General features: G+C 37.9%; 2 protein-coding genes across 4 annotated transcripts in view; one reads left to right on the plus strand and one right to left on the minus strand.

Moving 5' to 3' along the window:
* TJP2 (tight junction protein 2) overlaps positions 1 to 27,667 on the plus strand; it is a 59,484-nt gene that overhangs the window by 28,374 nt on the left and 3,443 nt on the right. For all 3 annotated transcript variants that reach the window (XM_066180785.1, XM_066180784.1, XM_066180786.1), the window contains 19 exons: positions 8,229 to 8,282; positions 10,272 to 10,396; positions 12,619 to 12,721; positions 13,182 to 13,761; positions 16,127 to 16,230; positions 16,373 to 16,526; positions 17,530 to 17,638; positions 17,749 to 17,888; positions 18,399 to 18,465; positions 19,613 to 19,763; positions 20,505 to 20,613; positions 21,248 to 21,458; positions 22,918 to 23,105; positions 24,152 to 24,247; positions 24,355 to 24,434; positions 24,904 to 25,114; positions 25,527 to 25,627; positions 26,005 to 26,217; positions 26,577 to 26,687. In XM_066180785.1, the coding sequence (XP_066036882.1) occupies positions 8,238 to 8,282; positions 10,272 to 10,396; positions 12,619 to 12,721; positions 13,182 to 13,761; positions 16,127 to 16,230; positions 16,373 to 16,526; positions 17,530 to 17,638; positions 17,749 to 17,888; positions 18,399 to 18,465; positions 19,613 to 19,763; positions 20,505 to 20,613; positions 21,248 to 21,458; positions 22,918 to 23,105; positions 24,152 to 24,247; positions 24,355 to 24,434; positions 24,904 to 25,114; positions 25,527 to 25,627; positions 26,005 to 26,217; positions 26,577 to 26,687 (2,898 nt within the window). In that variant the 5' untranslated portion in view covers positions 8,229 to 8,237. The remainder of the gene's footprint in view (positions 1 to 8,228; positions 8,283 to 10,271; positions 10,397 to 12,618; positions 12,722 to 13,181; positions 13,762 to 16,126; positions 16,231 to 16,372; positions 16,527 to 17,529; positions 17,639 to 17,748; positions 17,889 to 18,398; positions 18,466 to 19,612; positions 19,764 to 20,504; positions 20,614 to 21,247; positions 21,459 to 22,917; positions 23,106 to 24,151; positions 24,248 to 24,354; positions 24,435 to 24,903; positions 25,115 to 25,526; positions 25,628 to 26,004; positions 26,218 to 26,576; positions 26,688 to 27,667) is intronic.
* The window catches only part of FOCAD (focadhesin), a 170,857-nt gene continuing 159,662 nt past the window's right edge, over positions 16,473 to 27,667 (minus strand). The window contains exon 44 of the mRNA XM_066180782.1: positions 16,473 to 16,560. Within this exon, the coding sequence (XP_066036879.1) occupies positions 16,514 to 16,560 (47 nt within the window). The 3' untranslated portion in view covers positions 16,473 to 16,513. The remainder of the gene's footprint in view (positions 16,561 to 27,667) is intronic.

Genomic DNA, 27,667 nt, shown 5'->3' on the forward strand with positions numbered 1-27,667 from the left:
TTGTAAGAAGGAGTAGTTTTGCTAACTGGAAGCAAAATTCATAGTGAAATAGTGCTCAGCACAGTGTCAAGTAATGACTGTGGGCATTGTTTTCCTGATGGATTCATACTATTCCTGAAAGAAGTGAAACAAAAGATCCTTTCATTATTGCTTAGTTAACCGTTCTCATTTGATAATTTCAAAAGTTTATATGAAACTGAAGAAGTGAAGATTGGTTTCTGAATGCCTGAAATAGGTTTGTTGTATTTCATGCAGCATTTGCTGGTACTGTTTTAGATCAAATTTACAATTTATAGCAACTGAACGGTATAACTTCTGAAATATGATTAAGAAATCTTTAAACAGTGTCTTGCCTTTTACATGAAAACTGGTTTGTGTTTCTGTTTAGTGACATTCAATTTATCATTATTTTATGTTATTTTTCTATGAAAACAAATTTTTAGAAACATTCTCACTTTATGTTTTCTTTAGGTCTTTTTAGGCAGCCATTCAGATTGCTGTTTCTACATGTATTGTGTAAAAAAAAAATTCTGACACAACGTCTGATAATATACAGAATCACAGAGTGATTTGGGTTGGAAGGGACTTAAAAAATAATCTAATTCCAACACCCTTGCCATGAGCAGGGACAACTTCCACTTGACCAGGTGCTGATGAATGCGTTTGTTACCTTGCCAATAGTGCAGAAGTATTTTACTAATATTTGTTCTTGTTGAGTAAATTCCCATGGCATCAGGCTGAAAGCAAACCTTATATAATGTAACTAATAGTTCTCCATTAGAGGGAAGAGGAAAGAAGCTAATTTCTATGATTTTTTTTTCTTCTTCAGAAATTTCCATTCCATTGCAGAGGTATACTTAGGAGTACAGGTTGTGACTTTGTTTTTCCAACTTCCAGCCTCCTGGTAATACAACCCACTGTGATGTTAATGACCATTTTGATTTTACTGGAAAGTGAAAGTAGAATTTATGATCTTTTAACATGGAGCTGTACCTTAAATTTCTTCTTGTGCCCGTAGGAGGAAATAGAAAGAGTTTCTGCCATTGTTGAAGAGCAGTTATCTTTTACTTCTAGTGGATATCTTTTGCAAACCATTTTTTTATCACTTCTCTTTAATTTGAGCCATTCATCATTCTAGGAACCTGTTTCTTGAGGGGGATCTGTTGTTCTTCTGGGAGTTGCTGTATTGGTGCAGGAACCTATATGCAAAATAGCATATGCTTCTCTGACTCAGAGCATTTATTGGCAGAAAATAAGGTACCTCCTTTTGTGCAAGATGTTGGCTGTGTCTGAAAGATCCACAGCTAAAAGTAGGTTTTTCTCATTTTCCTGGATCCTAATCAAAGGTCTGCTGTATCATGCACAAATAATTCATGGGAACATGTCAGTTGGAACATTCATCCAAGTGGCTTTCTCACTGCAGGGGAAAGGCCTGGTAAAGGTCCTGTTCCTCTTCAGTCACTTTTCACTATGTTAAGAATACTTTTCAAGCTCTGGCTATGCAGCTACATCTTCATCATTTCGTAGATATCTTTAATTACCTAGGCTATGGCATTCAGCTGAAAAGGAGATGTGGTGCTTCACACCACACACTGGTGGGTAGACTGCTTCTCATTTCACGAAGCCTCCATTCTCCACATTTCTTTAGTGTCATCCAGAAACTGAAGTGGATCAGGATCTTTTAAAGCCTGTAAATCTAAGGCCACTCTCTTTTGTCCATCATAATTGTCTTTGTGAGGGCAGATGACATGTAAGGGCAGTTTCTGATTCCTCTGATAGCATACCTGGTCTTTGAGACCAGGAATGCTTATGTCTTGATGCAGCTTTGGACTCCCTCCACCTGGCTGTTCCTGTCAGTGGCTAGAAGGGTCCCTGCTCCTCTGTCTTTTACAAGAGGGTAGCTTTCAGTTAAGCTTGAAGTTCTTGATCATGTTCATTGTATGAGTCTGTCTTCAGGGAAAACCTCGACTCAGCTTTCAAGTTTTTATGCTTACAGCCATAGTTAGCATATGAAGGGAAACAGGAAAAGTTGGAGGGCAAGGACCTCTTTTTTTTTTGTGTTATTTCTATAATGGAGCCAACAAGACTGTTTCAGGTGTCCTTTCTGCTTGCTTGGATGGATTATGCCTTGCTTGTACAGATTATGTGTGAGGAAAAACCCTTTTTCTTCATTGTCTGTAGAGGAAGAGATCAAAACAGAGCTAGATGTAAAGCTTTCACCAGGGTGAGCGGAGAGATGCAGCCTGGTGCGGTAAGATTTTGTTGTGATGTTCTGAGGTTGCTCTTTTGAGTGTTTTGAGAGTTCTCTTTTTCTTTTCACCTTCCCCAGTTTATTAACCTTATCATCATGCTTAGTTTTCTTTCCACACATGATTCACAAACATTTTATTGTCAGGATAGACTCCCAGAAAGAACCAGAGTGCATATCTGTCATTGGAATTGAGCTTGCTTTTAAAGAGCTTCCATTTTAAATGTCTGTAGATAATAGATGTGATATGTAAAAAGGTTGTAACTCACTTTGTAATCTTTTTCTAGGAGTAAAGTTAGGTTGTAGTCTCCCTTTGTAGTTAGTTTTTGTGAAGAGGCATGCAGTGAAAGTGAAAGGACGGTGTCTAGGACAATGCTTGTTTGAAAATTTTTTCTATCTTGCTTTAAAATAATTGAATTGTGGCATTCCTGTTGTGGAGTTTTCTTTGTTTTCCTTCAAAATGAAACATCCAAATGCAAACACCTGCATCTTTCTGTTAACACTCGGGTCTCTTCACTTGCAGCAACATTCCTGATTTTTTTTAAAAACTTCTTTCCAGAAAAATTTCATTTTAAATTTTGGTGGAGGTAATCAATTCATTTTTCTCATTATATTCCTTTAGAGAAAAATGGTATTCCAAAATCAAGAAAGAAGAGTCCTTGCTGTTGTAACTGCTATAGCTCATGAAGAATGTTTCACCATTTTTATTCTTTTATGTTGTCTTGGTCTTTTCTTCTCTAGTTGGAGTGCTTCTGAAGCTTTTTCAGGGCAAGGGGGAGTAAAACAGAAAAGCTAAGAAAACAGGACTAGAGAAGTCTCAAAGACATGCTTACATTTGTTTCTTTTTCCTGCTCTTTTTGTATAAACAAACAAACAATTAAATAAATAAATAAATACCAGTTTTGGAAGCTGTGAATGTGAGCCTGTTGAGAGGAATGTGCTCTTTAGAAATGTTGATGGAGATTCTAAACTACTTTGACAAAACTCTTAATTCACATCCAAGTGAGTAACCTGAGTTGGGGCTGGTGTCAGTGTGCTTCTCCTGGATCCCCTTGGGATCCCCTTGGGGTTCACTCTTGGCAGCTCAGTGATGAAGGTGCTCTGTTCATCCTAGTTCTGCTGGCTAGTGCAGAGGTGGTGTCACAGTCCAAATGCAGAATGCTGAATTCAATCTTCATTTTGAATGGAATACCTTGAACACATGCATTGTCCCTCTGCGGCCCTCCTACCCCCTATTCTTCCCTGCCCCCTCCCACCCAAAAATAACAAACAAACAAACTGCACCAAAACCTGAACAACACAACCCTTCACATTTTCCACTGTTGTCTGAATTAATACTCTTTAGCCATTAAAATTGATCTACTAGTGAAAAATGAAATCTATGTATGGAGGTTTTGGTTAGCATTGTGTACAAAACTTGGGATGTCTTCCTGTCTGTTCACTGCCTGTGAAACTTACATAAAGTCATGGGGAAAAGCTCACTTGAGGCTTAAATTTCACAGCATTCATGCAGCATAAATGGGAGTGATAGCTTGACCTCTTTTCCCATAAAGTAACTGATCTGTTTGTCTGTACAATTAGTGTATAGTTCTTTAAAATGATACCTTACTAAATGTTTGATGGCAAATATTGTTACTTGCAGTGAGTATGATTTTGTATTTATTTCTCCTTTTTCTTGCTGGAGCCAAGCCCACACAGTTCTGCAAACACTGTAAATTATTGTAGTCAATATATGAATTTTCAATTCATCTGCACTGTGCTTCTTAAACGTTTTTTAAGTTTAAATTAGGTTCCTGGTGGGGTAAGCCCATATGTGCTTGGAAGAAGAATAAGGTGCTGCATAGTGATTTGTTTTCAACACTTCATTTAAAAACAAACATAAGATTACAGCACTGCATTTTCCTGGGATCTCTGAAGCTGGAAGTTAGTTAAACTCCCAGTGCATTTCCTTGCCGTGGTTTTGATGTGTTTCTGTGTGAAACTGACGGCAGGATTTGTTCAAGTATGTAGGCCACTATTGTATTAGAATTACATAACCGTGTTGAGTGGTGGAAACAGATGAAAAGACGGGATGTACGGCGTTCCCTCACAGATTATATCCTGCAACAATGAAGACAGCTCAAGCTCTGCAGAGAATGTGGTCACATGCAGTCAAAAAGTTGGGGATTTTGAAAGGGCACGTGAGTTGCTTTTTGTTGCATCTTGCTCCACGTCTTTTCTTCTCCTCCCCTCATATATCCCTCCCCTCTCCAGCTCAGTTTTATAGCCAGATGATTGTTGTGGCAGGTCTTCTGGTTTTGTTCTTCTTTTGGCATGGATGAAGTTGTCTTCAGTGATCTCTCAGTAGCAAGTAATTGCATAAATCTCCTGATGACTCTCAGTTAGAGCTGCAACAGCTGCCTGTTTGTTGCACACTGGCAATTTTAGCACTATGATTAATTTCCTGCTAAACAGTGTATTTCGGGTATTTAGAAAGCACCTGTCATTTTGGTATGTGAGCATTAGATTTAAGCAAATCGTGACTACAGTGTTCTAATTAGAAGTGGACTGACTATAGTCCCTAATGAATTTAGACTAGCTAATTACAGTAATTTGCATTTACTGCAGGTAGCCTGTTGTCTGTGTGAAACCTGGGTGGACTTGTAAAACAGTTACTGTTAGTAACTGGAGGTGGGGTTCTTAACCATTTTGCCTGCCTTTCTCTCTCCAGTGTTTTGGTGTGCAATCTTGCAGTGAAACTGCGATCCTGTAAGGGATGCACAAGCTGCTCAGGATCCCTTTGTGTTTCCTTACAGATGAAGTATGAAGAAATTGGCAAGGTGATGAAGGCTTTTCATAACTCATCACTTGATGCATTCAGAGGAGAATCACATCACTAAATGTGGAGTACAGGAATTTCGCAATTCGGGTGGAGACTTAGATATTAGTTTTGATCAAGTCCCCGACTGATGATTTGTAATATTTGTAGTCTCTCCCTCCCTCTCAATCTTCTCTTCTCTATTACTCTGACAGTATGGGTTAGCATTGTGACAATGGCAAGCAGTAGTACATTTTATAATGTTAAAGAGATTATTGTTTAGAGATTGTTTTTGCCTTATGGGCTTCCAAGATAACCATTCAGTTATTTGAACTGTGTTGCAGAGCTGCATGCTTTTTCAGTGCAGCTGAACTAGTCATGTTGTCTTGATAACTACATTGTACAAAATCAGCTTTGCAAGTACATAGTGTGCTTTCCTTCACTGATGCACAGTACAGCAAATGGGAGATAGTTTCCCAAGGAACAGTTTCAAAAAATGGATTACTTTAACAAATACTTGTGAGTTTAAAAGAGAATTGCTTGATTATCTTTTGTTGAATTTTCAGTAACAGTTTCAAGGTAAAAATAAACCCTCAAAATTTATGCAGAATGTCCCTGAAACAGTCACTGATACTATGAGGATCTTTTTCTAGGCACAAATGAGATGATACTATGGGCTTGGTATCTTGCAAGACTTTAATTTTAGTGTCTATAGGCAGTAGTTTCTCTTTCATTCTTACTACTCAAGATACTGTAAGACTTGTCAGAATAAAGTAAACTTATCTCTATAGGCTTATGATGCTTTTGTTTACTACCCAGTATATCTCTCCACTTGTGCACAAGGTTATACTTATGCCATTGCTCATGGAAGGCCTAGTTTTCTGGAAGGAAATTCCTGTAAGTTTCCTGTTTCATATCCTTACATCCATCCCTGATATCTTTACAGTGCTTTCCTCAGTCCTTTTCCTGCAGTTTTGTACTGAATAAGTCATTCCTCAGGCCTGTCTTTGTCCCCCTGGGTGGTAAGCTCCCTGTGACTGTGTTCTGCCTGCCTTACTCTTGCACCTGTTAAGAGGTGGCCTCAGGATTCTTGGCTGGGAGGTAATATTGGTAGGACCTGTGTGCAGTGCAAGTTGAATTTAAGTGATGTTCATGCTACACATGTACGTTGTTGAGGCGTTTCTACCAAGAGGAGGATGGAAAAGATTTCCCATCTTCTGTGCTTCTACAAAATTTGAACCTACCTGCTTTGTCCTTCAAATTTTACCCATCATTTGGTACTGACTTTCATTTCTAAAACTTCATTTGGTGAAGTCAGATGGAGTTTAAATGACACTGAGGCCCCTCTTCAGCACAGACTAATTTTTTGCAAAGCTTAGAAATATGTAGAAAAGCAGGACTGTAGGAAGGGCCAGTAGTAGTTAAACTGTTTCCTACATGCCATATAAGCAAGCCTAGTCACTTCCATTTATGGCAGCATCACAGGAGTTCAAAAAAAGAGCTTAGTTAAGGAGGAATTTTTCACTTGAGGCAAAGGTTCTCCGTGCAAGGGAATATATTGAGTGAGTTCAGTTTCAGATAGCTGAAAGCTTAGACATGTTAGTTTGTAAAATGGTAATACCAGATAAAATAAGTTTATTATGTGATTCAGCACATTCAACACATATGTTTTAATACTAATAATTATGAACACATTCTTGTCTGGTCTGGACAAGTCACAATTTAGAAACAATTGCTTATATGTATTACTTTTAATATAAGCCATCATCTCCTACATCTATTTTTAATTTTCTATTTAATTAGACACCAAAGGTTCTGGAAACTGGAAATTATTGTTCATTTTCTGGCAAAACAGTGTAAATTTAACACTGTTCAGTGTTGTAAAATTCCTGGTAAGAATGCTGAATATTTTGCATATTCCTTCAGGATCTCTAAGCAGGACTTACTTTTGTTTTTCAATACAGTGAATGTGCAATGGAAAATGTAAATCTAGTTTCTCTTTATGGTGCACAGAATCAACTGGAACTATGCAACGAGGGGGTTTTTTTTTTGCATATAAGAAATAACATCTATAGCTTGCTGAGCAGTTGTGCACTGCCAGAAGTCTTACTCTGAAATTGCAAGGGATGCTTTAAAGTACAGGCATACCCTTCTTGTGCCACTTCTCTGTCTGTTGCTTTGGAGTTTAGTTGTCAGTACTTCCTGTGATGCCTTTAAGAAGACCATTAGTCTGAACTGAACTTATGTGTGAAATTCAGTTTTCTGAAATAAAGGAAGAGCACTTTCAGTAAAAACAAATAAAACCTATGGCTTGAGTATGTGCATGCACATACTTCTGCAATGCCTGGATTTTTCTTCTGCAGTGGATGCTTTCCATTTTGAAATGTTTGTAGTGTCATTTTTCTGCAGTGCAGTGCCTCATTTTCCCCCTAGTTTTACAGGGCAGACACTGAAGGGACTGGCTGTGTACTATATGATGCATCACAGCTGGGTGATTATTCTGTATTATATTTTAAGCTGTGATGCTGGAAAGATTTCAGGTTATATCATGTAAGATAAAGTGATCAGTTTAAACTGGTAATGTGGAAAAAAAAATGTCTCTGAGAAGTATCACAGAAATGGATATACCTGTACTGTTTATTGTATATATTGTGTTTTCCTGTAAAATTTAATTTCTTGTTGGGAACCTAAATATTTAGTTATGTAATTCAGAGTGGACAAAATGTTTTGTTAAATCCACATGAACAAGACACAAGAGACCTGAAGACTAGTTCATTTTGAAAACCTCAGTTGCAGCTGCTAATCTTACTGCATACTGGGACAGAAAGGTCTTCCATAAATATTTAATGTGTTATTTAAATCAGGGCTGTAGAATGCTAGTTGATCTGAATAAAATGCTTTTGCTTCATAAGGATTTTCCAGAAAATTAGAATGAGCAGTTAACTCAGTGAAACGTGAAGGGATTCTATTCTACCACCCTGGACCTATTAATATTTTTTCCTTTTTAAAGAAAAAATTGACATTTTATTGAAATACTTGAATTTCATACTAATTCTCCCAAAATATTAGAATATGCAAATTATTTTAAAACCTGTTTTAAACCTGTTTTAGTGGGGTATTTCAGATTTTAATTTAAATAGTTATATCCTGTGTGTTTTATTAATTGGTTTCTCTGTGCAACAGGCCCCAGGCATGGAAGAGCTGATATGGGAACAGTACACAGTGACCTTACAAAAGGTGAGTGAGTGCCTGTTATATTTTTAGTTTTCAAATATTGAAGCACTGGTTTACTCTGAGTGTGTTTTGCAGTAGCTATTATTAGCATGTCTGAGTCTAGGATAGGATTAATTCATTGTCCAAATCAGATATGGTTTTTATTTTAAAGCTTAGTTGCTACTCATTCAGTAGCACGACTCTTTAAAGTTAGGAGTAAATTCAATTAACAATTTAAATGCTATATTTGCGACTTTTTGGTCTTTCTAATGACAAGTGTAATATACCACATGTCAGCCACATAGCTAAATTCATTATTGAACACCCTTAAAAGTAAAGCAGATGGTTCTGTCAAGCAGGTTGTGGTTAATGTCCATGCTTTGTAATAGTCACTGAACAGGATTCCACTGATTCTGTTTTTGTACTATACTTTAATACATACTAGTGTGGAATCCAGTGGAAAAGCACTGTCATTAAAACAGGTGTACTACAGGTGTCACTTTAAGAGGTTTTTTTAAGAAAAGAGGAAGTATCAAGTGGAGTCCTTTAGAATTAAAGAAAATAGAGCACTTGTGCCTGTGTTCTTTAATAGCTAGGCTGCTACACCAGAGTACAAGGTTCACTTTGGCTTCAGTGGTGGTAGTCTGCCCAGCTGTTCTGATGATCTGAGTTCAGTGAGCAGCCTGCACTGAGCTGCTCAAGTTTCTTCACATCTACTGCAATGAATGGAACTTGATGACCCAAGGTGAAATAGCAATCTTTTCTACATAACTTGTTTCATGTGATAAAGTATGGTTGAAAAGAGGTCGGTTTTTAGGTTACAAAGATAGAGAGGAAAAACATTGCAGAAGAAGATCTTAGTTGCTGTAATTTCCAGTATTTCAGATCTCTGATATCATGTAAATTAGCATTGCTTCTTTACCACAGAGACAGGCTACTGAGGTGGTGAAGGGCTACTGAACATGCTGTATCAGCTACTACCATTGAATTTTACCTTTATATTGAATCTATTGTTTTGGTGTAAAGCATCAAACTGCTTTCTGTACAACTGAGCTGTAGCAAGTGAAGTGCTGTTTTAAAAGAAAACCACATTGTTTTTTTCCTCCTCAAAGAAACAATCACTTACTATCAGCATTAGTGGAACACAAGGTGACAGACATATGATGAACTACACATGCTGTGTGGGTGTTGGGGGAAAAGCATGACTCTAATTTGACGTATTATGTTGCCACTATGTTAAAAAATTTTGTTCAAATGTAGCATAATTTGTAATTTTTAGTGATATGATGTGTATGTTAAGTAGCTGCTAAAGTTAAACTTGTGGGGTTTTGTGCTCACCTTGCTGTCAGGAGTTTAGTTATGCCAACAGTTCTCAGGTTTAGTGTTATTGACATGCTTCCTTGGTATTCTGTGAAGCATTTCTTTGGTTTATGAATGCTAACTTAGAACTTCTATGGATCTGTTATTTCTATGATGACAGATTTCACATAATTTAGGTATTTAAAATGTTTACATATTAAAAATAGTTGATTGTTACAGGGGATGATTATATAGACAATGCACAAGTTCACTACTTGCTCTTTGTAATCAATCATGATCTTGTTATTTTTTACTTAGCAATCAAAATGACGATGAGATCCTGGGGAAGCTATTCCACTTTCCCAAGCACCACTAACAAAACAGATTTACCTTGCAATAAATTATAACCCATGGGATGGTGAAACAAAATGCAGGCAAATTTAGTGAGTTCTTTACTTAATTACTTACAATCATAAGGCTTTAGAGGTTTTGGAAGACAAGAACTTGTCATCTTGATACATAGATGTGTAAACATAATCTCTCTTAAATCTAGAGGAACTGTGTGTTTCTGCAGCACTCTGCATGCAGCTATCATATTTTAAATAATATCTACTTAGAGTGCCATCAGGAGAGCATTCATGTTCCTCTTCCTTCTCCCTGTCAAAATTCCTGTCAAAGTATTCAATTTTTATTGTGTTTGGTTTTGTTGTAAAGGATTCAAAACGAGGATTTGGGATTGCAGTTTCTGGCGGCAGAGATAACCCTCATTTTGAAAATGGTGAAACATCCATAGTAATTTCAGATGTTCTCCCAGGTGGTCCAGCAGATGGATTACTCCAGTAAGCACTTTTTTCTTTGTCTGGCATTTGGAGGGGCATGGCTGTAGAATACATAAAACCTTTAGACAGACATGGTTGAAATCCTGGTGATTTAATCACCTCAAGATTTGGTGCCCTCTTGAATATCTAGATGTCTCTTAAAAAAAAACAAACCCAAAACAATGAAACAAGTGAACCCTACATAGAGGTGTTAGTTGCTGTTTGGTAAGATGTTACATTTCAGTGGTAGTGTTGAAAAGTCTTTAACAGTTAAGTATGTTTCTTTCAAGATTGCATTTCATTTAAAGAAGCAGTAGAAATATTTAGTATCTTAAAATCATCCTCCTTAACATCCTCCTTGTTCCTCCTCCAGTAAACATATTTAGTGATCAATCATTGGTTTCCAAGAATGACTTAAGTCAGCTCAAAGAAAGTTAGCTAAATATTTATTTTATATCTGAAAGAAGAAATTATGGAAATAAAGAGTTTCTGTTGTCTTTCTGATAATTTCATCCTTGGTGAGGCAGCATCTATCATGTGCAAACAATCTGTAGGCTCAGAGTTTCTGTCCTACATCAGTTTTTCATCCTTTGATCTGAAATACCTGATAAGGACTAGACAATTTGGAAGAATGCCAAATAATTGTGCAGCAATAATAAATCAAGAGAGTAGATTCTGTCCCTTTTGCCATGCCTTTATTTTTGGTCAGAAAATGAGATGGCTGACATAGGAGTTGTTGCTGAGTAACTAAATAAAAGGGCAATTGTAAAGCATGTAACAAATCATTTTTAACATAGGTGTACAAATCCTATGTTTTATCGCAGTGGTCCCTGCGCACCGCCACTGTCATCAATCGTGTTCCATAGTCACCTGTGATTTGGGAATGAAACTGTGTCCAGAAATCATGAAAGATCATCTTCATGAGTTTTCAAATTATGTAATGACCATAGGTTAATTGATGATGGCAAGGGAATACCAAGATATATGTACAGGGTATACCACTTCTAATTGAAACACATTCTGAAGAAAAATAAGGGCAAAGCTGTTCCTCCAGCAAATCAAGAAATATAGGTCTAACCTTCAGAATGTATGGATAAAGCCATCCTGTCATCTTCTGTAGGGTAAAATGAGCACATGTGGATATTGCAGCATTAAATTCAATACTGGCTTTAGATGTATGGACTGTCCAGGGAGCTGTTTTAATTCTTGGATAAACCTGGATGAAACTGATACTGAAATATAGCATGCTGTTCTGGCATCCTCATCCACTAAAAGAAATTGGAAGGGTATGAAAAGAGGCACAAAAATCATTTAGGAGTTGGCGTGCCTTACAAATGGAGGCTTAGAGCATATAATGTTCTCATTTAAAAAGTGATGTGATTTGATTATAATGAATAGTTGGTACCAAAGATTTCTTTTATCTAGCAGAAAAATGGCAACATAACCAGTAATTTGTTGAGCTGATGCTCTGACTGTAACTTGGTAGTCACTAGAATGAACTAATGTGAGGAGTATGAGGAGTGGTAAAATGGTTTTTTTTTTTAATCTTCTTCACTTTTTGCATTGAAATGCCTTTATGGAATTTATGGAGTTAAATTAATCAGTGTTATGGGGCTATTTCATAGGGGGTTAGGTGTTAGTAGTCTATTTGATATGCAAGAGGTCTAACAGAAGAGTTATTAATCTCAGTTTGCCTATATTTTAGAGCAGGGAGGGTTTCTCGTACATTATTGTTTTGTTGGGTTATTTTTTTCTCCCAGTCACCTTTCTAAAGAGTAGATGTGATCTGAACACAAGACTTTAAGAAAAATGTGCTGCAGTTTTACTTGTCAATATTTACTGGTATGGCTGCAGCAGTTTGAAGCTTTCATGAAATTCTTGTGTGAAAGAAGTCTAGGCGTGAAAAACGAGGAGTCTTGAAAGAACTAGATAAAAAAAGTTTCAATACTCATCACAAATGTTCTTTTAAAAACATTATGGCAAGTTGCTTAAGCCGAACACAGTATGTACACAAAAATAGTGCTGCTCAATCTCTAATTTTTAGGTGTACCGAAAGCTGCTTCTAGTATTCAGATACTGTAGAGTTGATACAGCAAACACAGTTTTAAAGCAAAACTCCTCGTTAAACTGAGTTAAATTCATAGGTTTCCTCTATTAAAAAAAAAAAAAAATTGTTCTGCTGTTTTCATTAAGACTCCTCTTAAATCCTCTCTTTCCTTTTTTATCTCCCTCCCCATTTTCAGAGAAAATGACCGAGTGGTCATAGTTAATGGGACCCCGATGGAAAATGTTCTACATTCTTTTGCAGTTCAGCAGCTTAGGAAAAGTGGAAAAGTGGCCACCATTGTAAGTAAATTCTAAATGTATTCATTGTACAGTAGTGTGTACCTGTGTAATTCATTACGATTTTGGTTTTCTTCTATAAAGTGTAATTAAAGGCACAAAGTAAAGCAGTCTTTTGCCAGATGCAAAGTACAAAATTAATAGAGCAAAGGCATAGTTTCTGCAGGTGAAACAAATGGAAATCAATCAACAGTGTCACAAAGTTATCTTGTTGAAAAACTGAGAATAAAATATTTCTTTTATAATGTTTATTTTACTGAACAACAAGTGGTACAAAATAGAAGTTACATGAAGCAAATGGTGTTCTGCATACACAGATCTTGTCCCGTAATAAATAAAATATTGTTCTTCCTTCTTTTTTTTCCCAGAATATATTTGAAACATGAAGAATATTCATCTATTCAGTTTCACATTCTGATCTTTGATAAGAGTTTGTTTGTTTGTTTTCTATTGTACCAAACAGGTAGTGAAAAGACCAAGGAAAGTGCAGGCTGCTGTGCTGCAGAGAAGCCCCTCCCTCGACTTTGAGGACAGAGCTTTAGATGTAATGGATGACCATGCAGAATTTGATGGCAAAAGTGCTCGAAGTGGCTACAGTGAGAGAAGCTGGCACAGTGGAAATGGAGGGCGCAGCCAAAGCTGGGGAAACAACCTGGATCAGAGCTATAGAGACGAGCACGACCGAGGGCGTAACCGAAGCAGAGACCGTGACAGGGAATGCAGCTACAGCCGCGACCGAAGTCGTGGTAGGAGCGTGGACAGGAGCTTGGATCGAGACTATAGATGGGATTGGAGGAGGGGAAGGAGCATCGACAGGGATGCTGGCTATGAACGGGACTACAGAGGAGACTACAGCCCACCCAGTTACAGTCATGGATCCTTATCTGATCCTAGACATGGGAGGGAAATGAAGAGTCATAGTCAGGACAGGCTTTGTTCCCGCAGTCCTTCACCTGAAATACACCGCCAACATGAGTACCTACGACCACAGGATCAGAGTTCACCCATCAGTGTTCTCTTAACAAAAGGCAGACATAGTGAAGGTGGGTATAATTGGGGAGGAGAAGAGTCAACTTCCAGTACAGCATGGGTTTTGGTGGGGAAAAGAGAAGAGCTGTTACCTTCTACTTTTGCAGGTTAAGTGTTGATTTTTTAAATGACTGTTTAAATTGTTCTTTCATTCTTTCTGACTGATTTGGGATGTTTTTTCCACAGACCCTTGAGCTTTACAGAATCACAGAATGTATATAGGTTGAAGAGACCTTCAAGATCATAGAGTCCAACCCATGCCCTAACACCTCAACTAAACCATGGCATCAAGTGCCACATCTAATCTTTCTTAAAACACGTGCAGGGATGGTGACTCCACCACCTCCCCAGGCAGACTATTCCAGTACTTTATCACTTTTTCTGTGAAAAACTTTTTCCTAATATCCAACCTCTATTTCCCTTGATGCAGCCTGAGACTGTGTCCTCTCGTTCTGTCAGTTGCTGCCTGGAGAAAGAAACCAACGTCCACCTGACTACGACCACCTTTCAGGAAGTTGTAGAGAGTGATAAGGTCACCCCTGAGTCTCCTTTTCTCCAGGCCAAACAACCCCAGTTCCCTCAGTCGTTCCTCACAGGGCTTGTGTTCCAAGCCCCTCACCAGCCTTGTTGCCTCCTCTGGACGTGCTCAAGCATCTCAGCGTCCTTCCTAAACTGAGGGGCCAGAACTGGACACAGCACTCAAGGTGTGGCCTCACCAGTGCCACAGGGGAAGAATGACCTCCCTGCTCCTGTTGGCCACAATATTCCTGACCCAGGCCAGGATGCCACTGGCCTTCTTGGCCACCTGGGCACACTGCTGGCTCATGTTCAGCCGGCTGCTGACCAGAACCCCCAGGTCCCTTTCCTCCTAGGCACTGTCCAGCCACATGGTCCCCAGCCTATAACACTGCAGGGGGTTATTGTGGCCCTAGTGCAGAACTCAGCCCTTGGATTTATTAAACTTCATCTTGTTAGACTCTGCCCATTCATCCAAACGTTCCAGATCTCTTTGCAGAGCCCTCCTCCCTTCCAAGAGATCGATACACACACTCCCAGCTTAGTGTCATCTGCAGATTTACTAATTTAATAATTTACCTTTGAACAAAGATTTTTTCACTCACATAATTTCAGTCTTCATGCCACTGTGTTCTTGGTTTTCCATTTTCTTTGCCCTTCTGGTTCTGATGAAAAACATGGATCTGATCATGATTCAGATTACATTTGGCACATCTACCAAAGGGTTAGCTAGAAAGGGCAAAGAGTAGACTCTGCCTTTAATAATACAGTTTGTTTGGTTCTGATCATTAAAGAATACTGAAATAGCAGCAGCTGAAATACTGAAATAGCAGTATTTCAGCCTTTCTTTGCTGAATTATGTAGATAAAGACAAAAGTCCTTTTTCACTGTGAAATAAAGCCTTGTGCTGGAAAGCAGATCTGCGATTAGGTTGTACATAATTTTTTCTTTTTGGGGGATGGGGGTAGTTTATTTTCAGAATGGTTGGGTGTGGTTGTTGGGTTTTTTCCTAATCTGCCCTGTTGTAATTTTAACAATTTTTTGCTAAGTAAACTTTGTATGCAGGAGGTAATCTCTTTTTTTATTGACTCTGGCAACAATCCTTTTTCCTTCTTCCTCTTCTTCCTCTGCATGTAGTGTTTCCAGTTGTAAAGATAATGCAGATATGTATACAAATAAGGAGAAATTTAAGGTGCATTTGTTCACTTTTATGTTTAGCTATACTGTAATAATCTCTGGCATTCATATGGATACTTTGCAGTCTTGCTGAAATGTGGTGATCTTTTAAAGCAGAACATTCTGTTGTTCTAGGATGGATGTTGTCTTTCTTTTTAAGTAGCAAATATACTGACCCAAGTAACTTAGATCACAGGGGAAAAAAAGGGGCCAGGGAATAAAGAAAATTCCTTTGCCTGAAAGTAATTTCCTGGAGTGCAGATAGAATAGGGTCAGCATGCAGCAACTGATGAAAATAAATACTTCTATTAGTATTTTTTGACCCTTTCCCCCTCTCTGCCATGCAAAATCTGAATCTGAGAGAAGCTAGTTCAGTACATTAATAAGCAGCTCCAGAGCAAAGGCCTTGTTTTGCTACTGAGGGTGCAGACCAGTCGTCCAGCTGTAATTGGATTTGGGTTGTTGCTTGTTTATATTGTAAAGGCAGCACAGGTATTGGAGACTCGGCTTAGGATGAAGTGGGTAAGTGGGTTTACTGGGTTGTGTGTTTACTACTTTTTTTTTTTTTTTTTTTTTTTTTTCCCTCATGGTATAATGGTGTTTGATGCAAGTTACACTGGGTAGTTTTTAATACAATGCATCCTTGCTCATCTCTAAAGCTTCAGTGGATTATGTTCTTGGTTCCAGAATATGGACTCCGTCTTGGAAGTCAGATCTTCATAAAAGAAATGACCCGTACAGGCCTAGCAACCAAAGATGGCAACCTTCATGAAGGAGATATCATTCTCAAGGTCTGTTCTGGTTTTACTGCTAGCAGTTTGGCACACACTGGTTATAGTGGTTATTCTGTACTAAGTCATGTTATAGTCAAGTTCACTATTAAACTTGAGCACAATGCGGACTTCTTTGTTATTGTTGCCTTTTTGTGTCCAGATCAACGGTACAGTGACAGAGAACATGTCTTTAGCTGATGCCCGAAAACTGATTGAGAAATCACGTGGGAAACTCCAGCTGGTTGTTCTCAGGGACCGAAAGCAGACACTGCTCAACATTCCTTCATTGAATGACAGTGACTCAGAAATGGATGGTGAGGTTTAGTTGTGGATCCAAAGTTCTGGACTCTGTGCAAGGACAAAATGGAGCTTATTTTGTTTTGCTGTGAAAGAGTAGTATTAAGTTCTTTAAGAAAAACAATGAAACACAAACAAACCTAAGTAATAGTCAATTAAGCAACAAGTCACCTTCCTTTAGGTGAAAATAATTCTGTAGTAACCATTCAATTACATTTCAGGAAGGGGCAGAGATGGAAGGACCAATATTGATCTGGCAAAATCAGTCTTACTTCTTGGAACAAGCAAATCAGTTGCTTTAATAAAAATTTTTAAAACAAGTGCATTGGACTGGTCTCTCCTTCTGAGGACATTAACGTTCATGGCAGCATTCAAATGGAGGGAAGAAGCATCAGGACAAGAGGAAATTAAGTGCCTCTGGATACCTGGTTTCTATTCCGAGCACCTGTTCCATAGAAGTGTGTGAGCTGTATCTCTCAGCCTCATCTTGCTTTGGGAAGGGCTCAGAATGTTTGGGAGAGCAGGATGTTATATTATTTGGAACAAGATACTTGCTTTTCTGGTGTCAGAATATGGGATGGAACTTCCTGTAGGTTTTACTGTGAAGTCTGAGGTGCAATTCAAATCCGAGGGCCACTCTTGTTTTCTTTGCCACTGAAGGGCAATGATGTGAGGACTGTTGATGTGAAAGTGGTCTTTGGTTTGGAAACCTCCATGACACCTCAGATCAAAGCCTGCTAGCACTAGCTAGTGCATATGTGGTATGCTCAAAGTAGTTGTGTGATGTGAGTGTGTTTCTTAAAAGTTGTGTGAAACTTTCCTGAAATATTTTGGGAGGGTGGAGGGGTGGAAGAACTAAAAGGCACTTCTTGAATCTTTGTCAAATCCAGCTTGAGATGAGAGTGGGCAGAAATGTACAGTGTGTCCTATATGTGAAAACTTTGTAAATATACATGCTGATCAGGTGAGCAGAAAACTTAAACAAATCCTGCATGTCTTGATTTGCCACTCTCTTTACAGATATTTCAGAAATAGAGTCAAACAGATCATTCTCCCCTCAAGATGACAGATTACATCATTCTGATCTAGATTCACATTCATCCAATGAAAAACTGAAAGAGAAACCAAAGTAAGAAATTGTATTCTCTAGTTCATTTTTCTCATGGTTATCAGAGTTATTCAAATATATGCATTCTTATCTGATTTCATGACACTTTTTTTTTTTTTTCTTTCATTTAGTGCAAAAGAGGATCCCTCCAGTAGGATGTCCAGAATGGGAGCAATGCCTACTCCATTCAAATCAACTGGTGACATTGCTACTCCTGTTGTTACAGCTGTAGACTCAAACAAAGAACTGAAGTACCAAGATGACCCAGCAGGTCAGGGCCTGAAGGTTTTGGTTGCTTTTTTTTCCCCTAGCCACAGAATGTTCATTCCCTCAACCATGTTGACAAAGCTGGTATGCTCTTCGTGTCAGCCCCACCGTGACCACAGAGAAGAGGTTTGTCTTTCTTTGTGGTGCAGGGAAGAAACACCTGATATTTTTTGATGGCAGTTGCTTATTAGAATTATCACCTGAAAAAAGCAAATGCTCTCCTAGAAGATCTGCTGTTAGACTGTTGCCCTAAGCAGATGAATGAAGTCTGATCTAGCTTGCCTGAAAGAGTTGTGTATCCTTCCTTCAACATTTTTTTCTTTTTCAAGAATTAAGAAAATAGAAATAATTTTAGTCAGACATGGTTGATTTTTAAATCTGTACTAATCTTTGGCATGGAGGGTTTGATTGCTGTCTGATAGCTAAAAATTCCTGCTATTTATAACTTTTTCAATATCTGAATAACTTCTTTTGTCTTTTTTTTGGTCTTTTTTTTTTTTTTTTTTACATTTAGTGCCTCAGCCAAAACCAGTTACACGAACAATTCCTAAACCCAGCCCAGAGGATCAAGCAATATATGGGTAAGGTGGCACTTGCTGAGTTTCTTTGCACTCAGTATTCTTGACCAGCATCTGATTCTTGGCAGCATGGGTTTGTGTTCTTTCTCCCATTTGGAGTGATACTCCATTTGTAGCTTAATGTCGAGAAGAGGTGACATGGCATCTAACTGATGATATTTGAGATCAGCTTAGTTTTAGAAATATTTGCCTGGAATCTACCTGGAAGGTATAGAACACCCTGTGTTTCTGGGCTTGCATGGGAACATATGCAACAGGTTCATTTTATTTTTATTAACAGGAAATCAATTTACATGTTTTCTTTTGAGAGTTTCCAAATAAAGAAATTGAAGGAATAGGAGTGTTGGAATTGTAAGGAGAAGCTTTAAGTTTTGAAAATGTTCTGTATGTTGGTGTATTTTCTTAGATGGATTTTCTTCTCAGACCTTTTCTGGGTTGGACCCTGCATATGTTGTCATTGATGTGCAAATTAATCAAGTGATTATTTTGGTGAAGAGGAATTTATAATACAGGCTTAGGGTATTACTGAGAATGGCGGACAGATGAGTAGTGTCCTCTGAGTTGGAAGGTCACTCAGGCATACAGATTTTCTGACAGCAAAAAAGCTGAGCCTAGTCCAATGAAAGGACTGATTGTTAATATATCAGTAGATTATCCTTGAAAGTATTTCTCATTACAAGGAAATTTGAAGGCTTCTAACATGTTAAAACAGTAAAGAAAATAGGTATCAGTTTAATTCATATGACAGTTCATTAGATTAAACAAGAAAAAACAATGAGTATGATTATTCATAACTCAGTCTGTTTTCACAAAAACCTCAGGTGTTCATATGACAGGGGATACTGTAGATAGGGAGCTACTTTGGGGTTTCAAAAACAAGGACCTGTTTCTCTGCTCAGTCAGATCTCTGCATGCCACTTAGTCACTATTGCTAGTTTATTTTCCACTCTGAAAAATGCAAATTCTCTGCTTCTTGCCTTCACTGAAGGATTACCTCGGTAAATTCAGCCTATATAATGAAAGAAAGGAGATGAGAATATTATTAATATGATATTGTTGAGGGGTTGTAATTTTTTTTCTTTTGGTATCCTGATATTGTTATATGCTTGATATCTGGCCTTACTTCCTTTTTCTGTTTGTAAATCTGTAGTCCTAATACAATAATGGTGAGATTCAAGAAGGGGGACAGTGTGGGTCTACGACTGGCTGGTGGAAATGATGTAGGGATATTTATTGCTGGAATTCAAGAAGGTACCTCAGCTGATCAGGAGGGACTGCAGGAAGGAGATCAGATTCTTAAGGTATGAGTGTGTGTCCCTGAAATTCAAATTACTTCTGTATACTCTTGTTTGCTTCTTAGTGGAAATATGGGAGAAATTATGATGTCAAAAATCAAATTATTGCTTTGGAAGGGTGTATATGTGGTGAAGGGATCTTACAGAAATGAGTTTTTGAAGGAGAACTGTATACCAGGTTTTAGGTTGTTTATAATGTTCTTGAAGGAGAAGTTAAATATTAATAAAGAAAAATGGTGCAAGATGGGACAATAATTTTTTTTGTACATGTTTCTTCCTAGTCTTGGAGGGGGAAAAACTGGGGCCATCATAATTTTATTCTTTCATCTTTCTCCTGTTTATTTGAGTTATGGTGATTTATTTTTCAAGTTTCTGATTTATATCATTTGTGCCACTTAATCACTTCATTCTGCTTTTTTTCTGAAAACTAACCTTCACGTGGAAGGTTAATGTAATTTTCCCTCTACTTCTTTTCTCTTGCCCCTTCTAGAGGCCGTTAAAGTTGAAAAAACAATCTAGCAGTGTACAACCAGAACATTTTATTTCAGCAAGATTACTGTTAATGGCTGGAATTAAATATTCACAAGAGACAATCATTGAATTTTTTATATACATATAGAGAGAGATATAGATATATATAAAAATAATAAGGGAAGAGAATATTAAGGATTTTTCAGATGAAAGAAAAATCTGTGGTTTTTCCTTTTATTGTTGATTTATCAGTTGTGGGGTTTTTTTGGTATGTAGGTAAACACTCAAGACTTCAGAGGCATTGTTCGGGAAGAAGCTGTTTTGTATCTCTTAGAAATTCCCAAAGGTGAAACTGTGACAATTTTGGCTCAAAGCAAATATGAAGGTAGGTGCTTTGAAAAAAATGTATGTATATATATGAATTTTCTAAGACGTGCTTTGTCAGTGAAACCACAAATAATCTCTCTTGTGCTTATTTTTGATAGCATTTTAGTTTATCTCCTTTTCACTAGTTGAGAAGATAGCTGTATTTCATACATACAAAGGCTGCCTGTGTGATGTGTTTTTCAGAGCACTTCTCCATGTCTTTTATTATTAGGAAATAGCAACTCTTAAGCCTGAAAAGTGGTAAGGTACTGCTTTTTCTTCTGCTTCTCTGTCTGTAGCAGCTGGGAGAAAATCTGCTATGCCTTGGGAGTCAGAAGGGATTTGGTCAAAAGGAAATGGACAATTTTATTGATGAGGAGTTAAGGAGCAAGAAAAGCTTGCTTTCCTTTAGTGAGACACAGCTTGCTGGAACACTGTAGTACCATAACTGCCTTTTGCCCTGGAGTTGTAAGGGCTGTGCACATACAAGTATGGAACACTCCTGATAAGTGTGTGTAGGAGAATGTAGATATCAGTTTTTACATCTTTCTGAGCAGATGCTTAGGATTGCAAAGCTGTATTTGCTAGAATCACAGCTTAATCTTGCTTTCAAGTGTAAAAAGATAAAAACTAAAATGGAGGTCTTGTTTTAGTCTACAGAGACATCATGGCCTGTGGTAGAGGAGATTCATTCTTCATCAGGAGTCACTTTGAGTGTGAAAAAGAGTCACCACAGAGCTTAGCATTCACCAGAGGGGAGATTTTTAGAGTAGTTGATACACTATATGATGGCAAACTGGGAAACTGGCTGGCTGTGAGAATTGGAAATGAGCTGGAAAAGGGCCTCATTCCAAATAAGAGCAGGTAAGGTGGCACCATGTCTTCCTACCCACTGTTAAAAGTAAGATTTTTCCCCTCCACCAAGTCATTTTTGCTTCCTATCATACATTTCTTCCTTTTTATTCCCCTCTACAAGAATTAATATATTATTTTGTCTTCACTTTTGCAAGAATTGTGCCTATAAAAACTGCATATTTTAGAACCATGGCATTATGCAAGGACACAGTGAGAGGGGGTGGTGTTATCTACATACCAGGTCATTATTTGCAACACAGACCTAGAGCTTCTATCTCTGCAATCAACCAAACTTTGAGCAGTAGCTGCTTAAGCTCCTCTTCCAGAAAATGGGTGGTGGGTCCTATTTTTGTTTGGTTTTTGCTTTTTTTCCCCCATCTTCTTTGTCCGTCCACCCTCATCAAATCAAATAAAAACACACAAAAGACCCCAACCAAAAAATAAAACTAAACAAACAAAAACCTTTCACCTTAGGAAGCTCATGACTCTTTGTGCAAGAATACTCTGATGCTCTGATGATTAATCCTTTAGAAGAATTCTGAGGCTGCTTTTTCTTTTTCTTTTTTTTTTTTTCCTTTTTTTTTTTTTTTTTTTTTTTTTTGGTAGTTGTAGTCTGTATTTTTGTGCGAATTATTGACTGGACCACAGCAACATTTTTGCTTAAATGTGCTTTCCTAATCAAAATTCATGGGAGGTAATAAGTGTTCAAATGTGTACAATGCTCAAAAGTATTAAAAAAACCCAAAAAAACAAAAAAAAACCAAACAAAAAAAACCCACAAAAAACAAAAAAAAAACCCCAAAACCCAACCCCCCCCCCCCCCCCCCCCCCAAAAAACCCCACCCTGAATCCTAAATACACAAGCAGACTGTGACTGAATTTTTGGACTGTAGCTTTTAAGTTCTTGAGCGTGATTGTAATTTTATGATGGAAGAAAAAGCTCACGATTACATGATACACATAAGTTACAAAATATGCTTCTTGTATGGCTCCCCTGTCTGTTTTCTGGTAAGTACATTTTCTCCACTCTGTTACTTGATCTGACCAAACCAGCCTTGTTTCTATGCTGTAGTGACTTAACTTTTGAGGCCTAATGGAGCAGAGAATAGTGACAGTAATTTCTTCATTTTTCTTCTAAGGCCTTCATTTCTGAGTTGCCCTCTCTCAGCACCTCTTTGCATTTGCATTATTTTATTTACACTTGTGTAAGTGACCAGTTTAAGACCTCAGAAATCACTCCTGCCCCACAGCTTGTAGCTGTGGCAGGTCGGAGTGCTGTTCTGACAATATATTTGCTCCAAGGCAAAGGCACCTGAACTTGTCTGCTTTTACCTCCACTCCTTCCCGTCTATCTGGCAATTTATCTGTTGCAAATTCAAAATCCATTGTTGAGCAAATTCAAAACCCAATCAGTGAAAGCAGCCTTACCCTCTTTGACTAGTTTTGAACTCCCTGCTTTCTTTGTCAGAGCTGAACAGATGGCCAGTGTTCAAAATGCCCAAAAAGATGGCTCAAGTGATAGGGCAGATTTCTGGAGAACACGTGGCCAGCGATCTGGAGCAAAGAAGAATCTGAGGAAGAGCCGTGAAGATGTGACAGCTATTGTATCTGTGAGCACAAAATTCCCAGCTTACGAGCGTGTTCAGTTGCGTGAAGGTAGGTGAAACTGCTTTGAGCTGGCTGCCCATTTATTGCTGGCTGCTTTAGCATCCAAATGTCTGGTCAGCTAATAAAGTGATTTCTAACAACTTCTAACAATGTTGAATTAGAACAACAGGAAGTGATGACATTTTTCTCAGAATGGAGATTTCTGGATGCTACTAATAACTCTGTGAGAAAGCTTTTTTACCCTTTTAAACTGCTGTTGTTCTCTCTTGCCTCCAAATTACATCTTCCAGTTTTAAGGTTTAAAATGAAAAAGGGATAAAAGAGCAGGTCTCTCCTTGTTTCCTCAGATTCTTCTTGGCTAGCTCTTAAAGTACAATCCATATTCTTTAGATCGACCTCAATCTTCATAAATAGCACTTCAATAGTAGCTTTAGAGCAAATAGAACCCAACTATTTTCAATGATCCAAATATAATCATGGCTCATGTGGTCTATCTCAATGACTGAACTAGCTATATTACTAGTGATGAGCAGATCAAGCTGATTTTTCTCGGTAGTAGCACATGACAGTACTCTGGAACAAAATAAATAGTAAAAAGTATTTTAAAGGAGATCCCTGATGCTAGGATGAAGACTTGGGGTAATGGCATTCCCTCATTAACTCTGAGGATTGTGTTTTCACTTGCTTCGACATGAGTAGTGACATAGTTCTACATTTCTTTGCTACTTCAAGCTGCATTGCAGTAGTTTTATCATTTGTGTCTTTATTCACACAAAACCCACTGTGTCAAGATTCACGGAGTTTTGACGGATGGAAAGATAGTTGCAGATCTGCACGTGATCAGATGTAGAACATTCTAAATACAATTCCACTAGAAGGAATAAGAAAGCCGTTAAATCAAAAGAGTTTCTTACTTTTTCAGGTGGTAAAAGTAGTTTTCTCTATTATTAGTTGCACAGACATTTGAGAAATTATTTTTTAATGTATTTTTAATAACTTCAGCTTAATTCTTAACTTTGCATAGTAAGTGAGGGTCTTTATCTATAAAACCAGTCTTTTCAGATTTCTTATTTCTACAAATATTTTTCTTTCAGCTGGTTTTAAGAGACCTGTGGTGATATTTGGCCCTATTGCAGATGTTGCTATGGAAAAGTTGTCAAATGATTTGCCTCACTTGTACCAGACAGCAAGTAAGTTATTCTCTTAGTGTCTTTTTCATCCTTAACTGAGAGAATGGATAACTTGATGATCACAGCTGCCTGGCCACTCTAGATAAGCTAAAATGTTTTCTTTGCAGAGACAGAACCTAGAGATGCAGGTTCGGAGAAGTCAACTGGGGTAGTTCGCTTGAACACTGTGAGGCAAATCATTGAGCAGGTAGGGCATTCCTCTGAAAACTTCTTATGTTCAAAGGTGTGGTGTTTGATTTGTTTACTCCTAGAACTTTTAGAGTACTCAAATTTTCACTGCATCTGTTTCTGTAATAAGCTTAATGACAAAGCTGTTTGGACAGCTTCGGCTGTCAACAGCAATTCAACAGCAGTTTTGGTAATTTTTATAGCTTTGAACCTGGTATTAGAAATTGCATTTTCCTTTTCAAGTCCATTCTAAATTTGGGTAGAGGAGAATCTGTTTTACTATATACTTTCCAAATTCACCAGAGGCTTTACAGTCATTCAGTGCTCTACTTGCTCTTAATTCTAAATATGGTGTAACTGTGGGAAAACATTCCACAAGCTGTTCTCTTATTTGGACACAAATATCCTGGTTTTCCTAGAATCCCATGTTCCAATCACCTCCACTTGTTCCCACATGCACCACATTGACTGGCCTTTCTTGTTAACAGGATAAACATGCTTTGTTGGATGTCACTCCTAAAGCAGTGGATCTGCTGAATTACACCCAGTGGTTTCCAATTGTGGTTTTCTTTAACCCAGACAGTAAGCAGGGTGTGAAGACCATGAGACAAAGGCTATGTTCTACGTCAAACAGGAGCTCGAGAAGACTTTATGAGCAAGCAAACAAACTGAAGAAAACTTGTTCCCACCTCTTTACAGGTAAGGAAGAATGTTTGTTTAGCCTGCTTACTAAGAGAGTAGTGTATGGGACTGTGTAAGTCTTGAGACATCTACTTATTAATCTGGATATTAACTCATGCAGGCTGGAACTAGAGTGTGAAGGTATGGTCATGAGTAATGCCTTCCTTGGCTTATTTCAAAGTTCCTTGTTCTGCCAAATTCTATTGGAGAAGAAATTGTGAGCTGGTGTACTGCCATTAGAAGATAAGTGATTCAATAAGCTTTGAAACGGACCAACGATAAAACAAAAATGCTTGTCAGTGATCTAAATGAAGTGGCTGTTAAACGTTCTCACATACCTAAACCAAAAAGTGTTAAACAGTAGAGAATGGATAAAGGTTTTCCTTGCATTTACCATGTATATATACACCTTTTCCTTCCATTTTTACAGCAACCATTGATTTGAATTCAGCCAATGATAGCTGGTATGGTAGCCTGAAGGATACAATTCAGCAACAGCAAGCAGAAGCAGTGTGGGTATCAGAAGGAAAGGTAAGCAGTCAGTCCATAGTCTCTGAAGGTATACAGATGTTTCCAAGTATCTCTTGCCTGTAAAAATATTTCAAAATTTCATTTGCTGGTGGTCATTAGGCTAGACAAATAGTCAATTGGTGTATGTCTGTAACAAAAAAAAAAAAAATTATTCTTTCTGTGACACTTCGGAGTTTTCATCACTAATGTTGGGCGAGGGGAGAATGATGATAAGGGATAAACTTTTACAGGACTTTTCATTGTGATTCTGCATTAGTTTCTTTCAGTTCCACAGAGTCATTCCTAAGGGCTTGTTTGGCCTGATGTTGAGTCTTAACTGAACTTTAATTCTAATTTATTTAATCTTTGTTCCATACTTCTTACTGACTTTTCCCTAGATGGATGGCATAGAAGATGATGCAGATGATCGTATGTCTTACCTTACTGCCATGGGTGCTGACTATTTGAGCTGTGACAGTCGGCTGATCAGTGACCTAGAGGATACGGATGGAGAGGGTGGTGCATACACTGACAATGAACTTGATGAGCCTTTGGAGGAGCCAAGGATTTCATCGGTTAGCCGATCCTCTGAGCCTGTGCATCACGAGGAGGTTTGATGATTGGATTTTTCAATAAGACTGAACTTTGGGCTTTTTAAAAACCATGTCTAGCTTAAAAATCAAGAGGATTTTTTTTAAACAGCATTTTTACTTTGCTTCTGATAGTGTTTTAGAGCTACACCATGAAGAGGAAAATAATAATAGCTCTGCTTTTCTGCCTAAATTTATAGATTTGCTGATGCTGTCTCATGACCTTAAACTTTTCAATCACATTTGCAGTGATTGTAGTCAGATTGCTGGCAGTCTTTTGATTCCTGATTACTCTTCTCAAAACTGTAAACTTGAGAGAGAAGAAAAATGATTGAATTACTGGCTACTGCAGTGATTTTATCTCTTATTTTCTTTCACAGAGTTTAAAAAAGTTTACTCCAGAATCAAGGGCTCAGTTGAGAAAAGCTGGTAGCAGGGAGATCCTTAGAGAACCGAGTCCACCTCCAGCGTTCAAGCCTGAACCACCCAAGGTAAATTTTTAGAAACAAATCTGAATTCAAACATCCTCTTTCTGGAGAACTCTCCAGGGTGACAGGCGCTCTTTGGAAAGAGCAATAGACATGGTGAGAGACTAAAAAACATTTTAAGTGTAGACAGAAGAAATGACTGAAAGTGTTGCAGGATCAAGCAAAAAGAAGACTTACAGGATAACAGTTCTTCTCAAATGCATGTGATCTCTAATACGTAATTTCCACAGGAAATAAGAAAGAAAACTCCTTTCTGTACCTACTAGCAAACTGAGAGGCACTTTTTTAGCTCAGCAAGATCAGAAGAGGCTAACTACCAGGAAAAACATATCTGATGGCTATTACTGTGAAGCCCAAAATCAGAATCTGCCACCTGACCATCACTAGAAATTTATGTTAACTGTTTGTTCAAACATTGCTCAGGAATTAAGCAAGAAGGAAAAAATTACAGTGTTTGGACACTTAAGTTCTATTTTAGATATTTCTGAATTCACCTGACCCTGAAGTCCTTTCTTTGTGAGGATCAGTGCCCCCATACATGCTAAATATTCAAAATACAGCCCAAGTATGCCTTGACAATGAAGATGGGGCAGAGGAGGACATGCACAGGGAAAATAAAAGCTGAATGTAAAACAGATCTGGGTTCTGTGCATTTCTAAATTGTAGGTTATGATACTCCATATTAGGCAGTAGTGTAAAATTATTTGGGGCATCAGTTTTCTCTGTGCTGTGCTTTAACACATGCAGCTCTGGTAATCCTTAAAAAATAGGACAAACAAATGTCTAAAAAGTCTAAATGTCCTGGCCTTCTGTAGGCTGATGTGTAGTCTATGAGCGTATGCCCAAAATGTTGCAGCAGTTCAAATATCTTTGAAGAGTTATATCAGATGAAGATGGACCCTGATAAATACATAGGCCAAGTGAGTACTTTCAGGTTAAAGCCTTCTTTTGAAACTAAAATTGTACAGTTACTGATGTAAACT

This window comes from Chamaea fasciata, unplaced genomic scaffold, assembly GCF_029207755.1.
Source record: "Chamaea fasciata isolate MVZ Bird 193981 ecotype frontalis unplaced genomic scaffold, bChaFas1.0.hap1 SCAF_4, whole genome shotgun sequence".
Classification (NCBI taxonomy): Eukaryota; Metazoa; Chordata; class Aves; order Passeriformes; family Sylviidae; genus Chamaea; species Chamaea fasciata.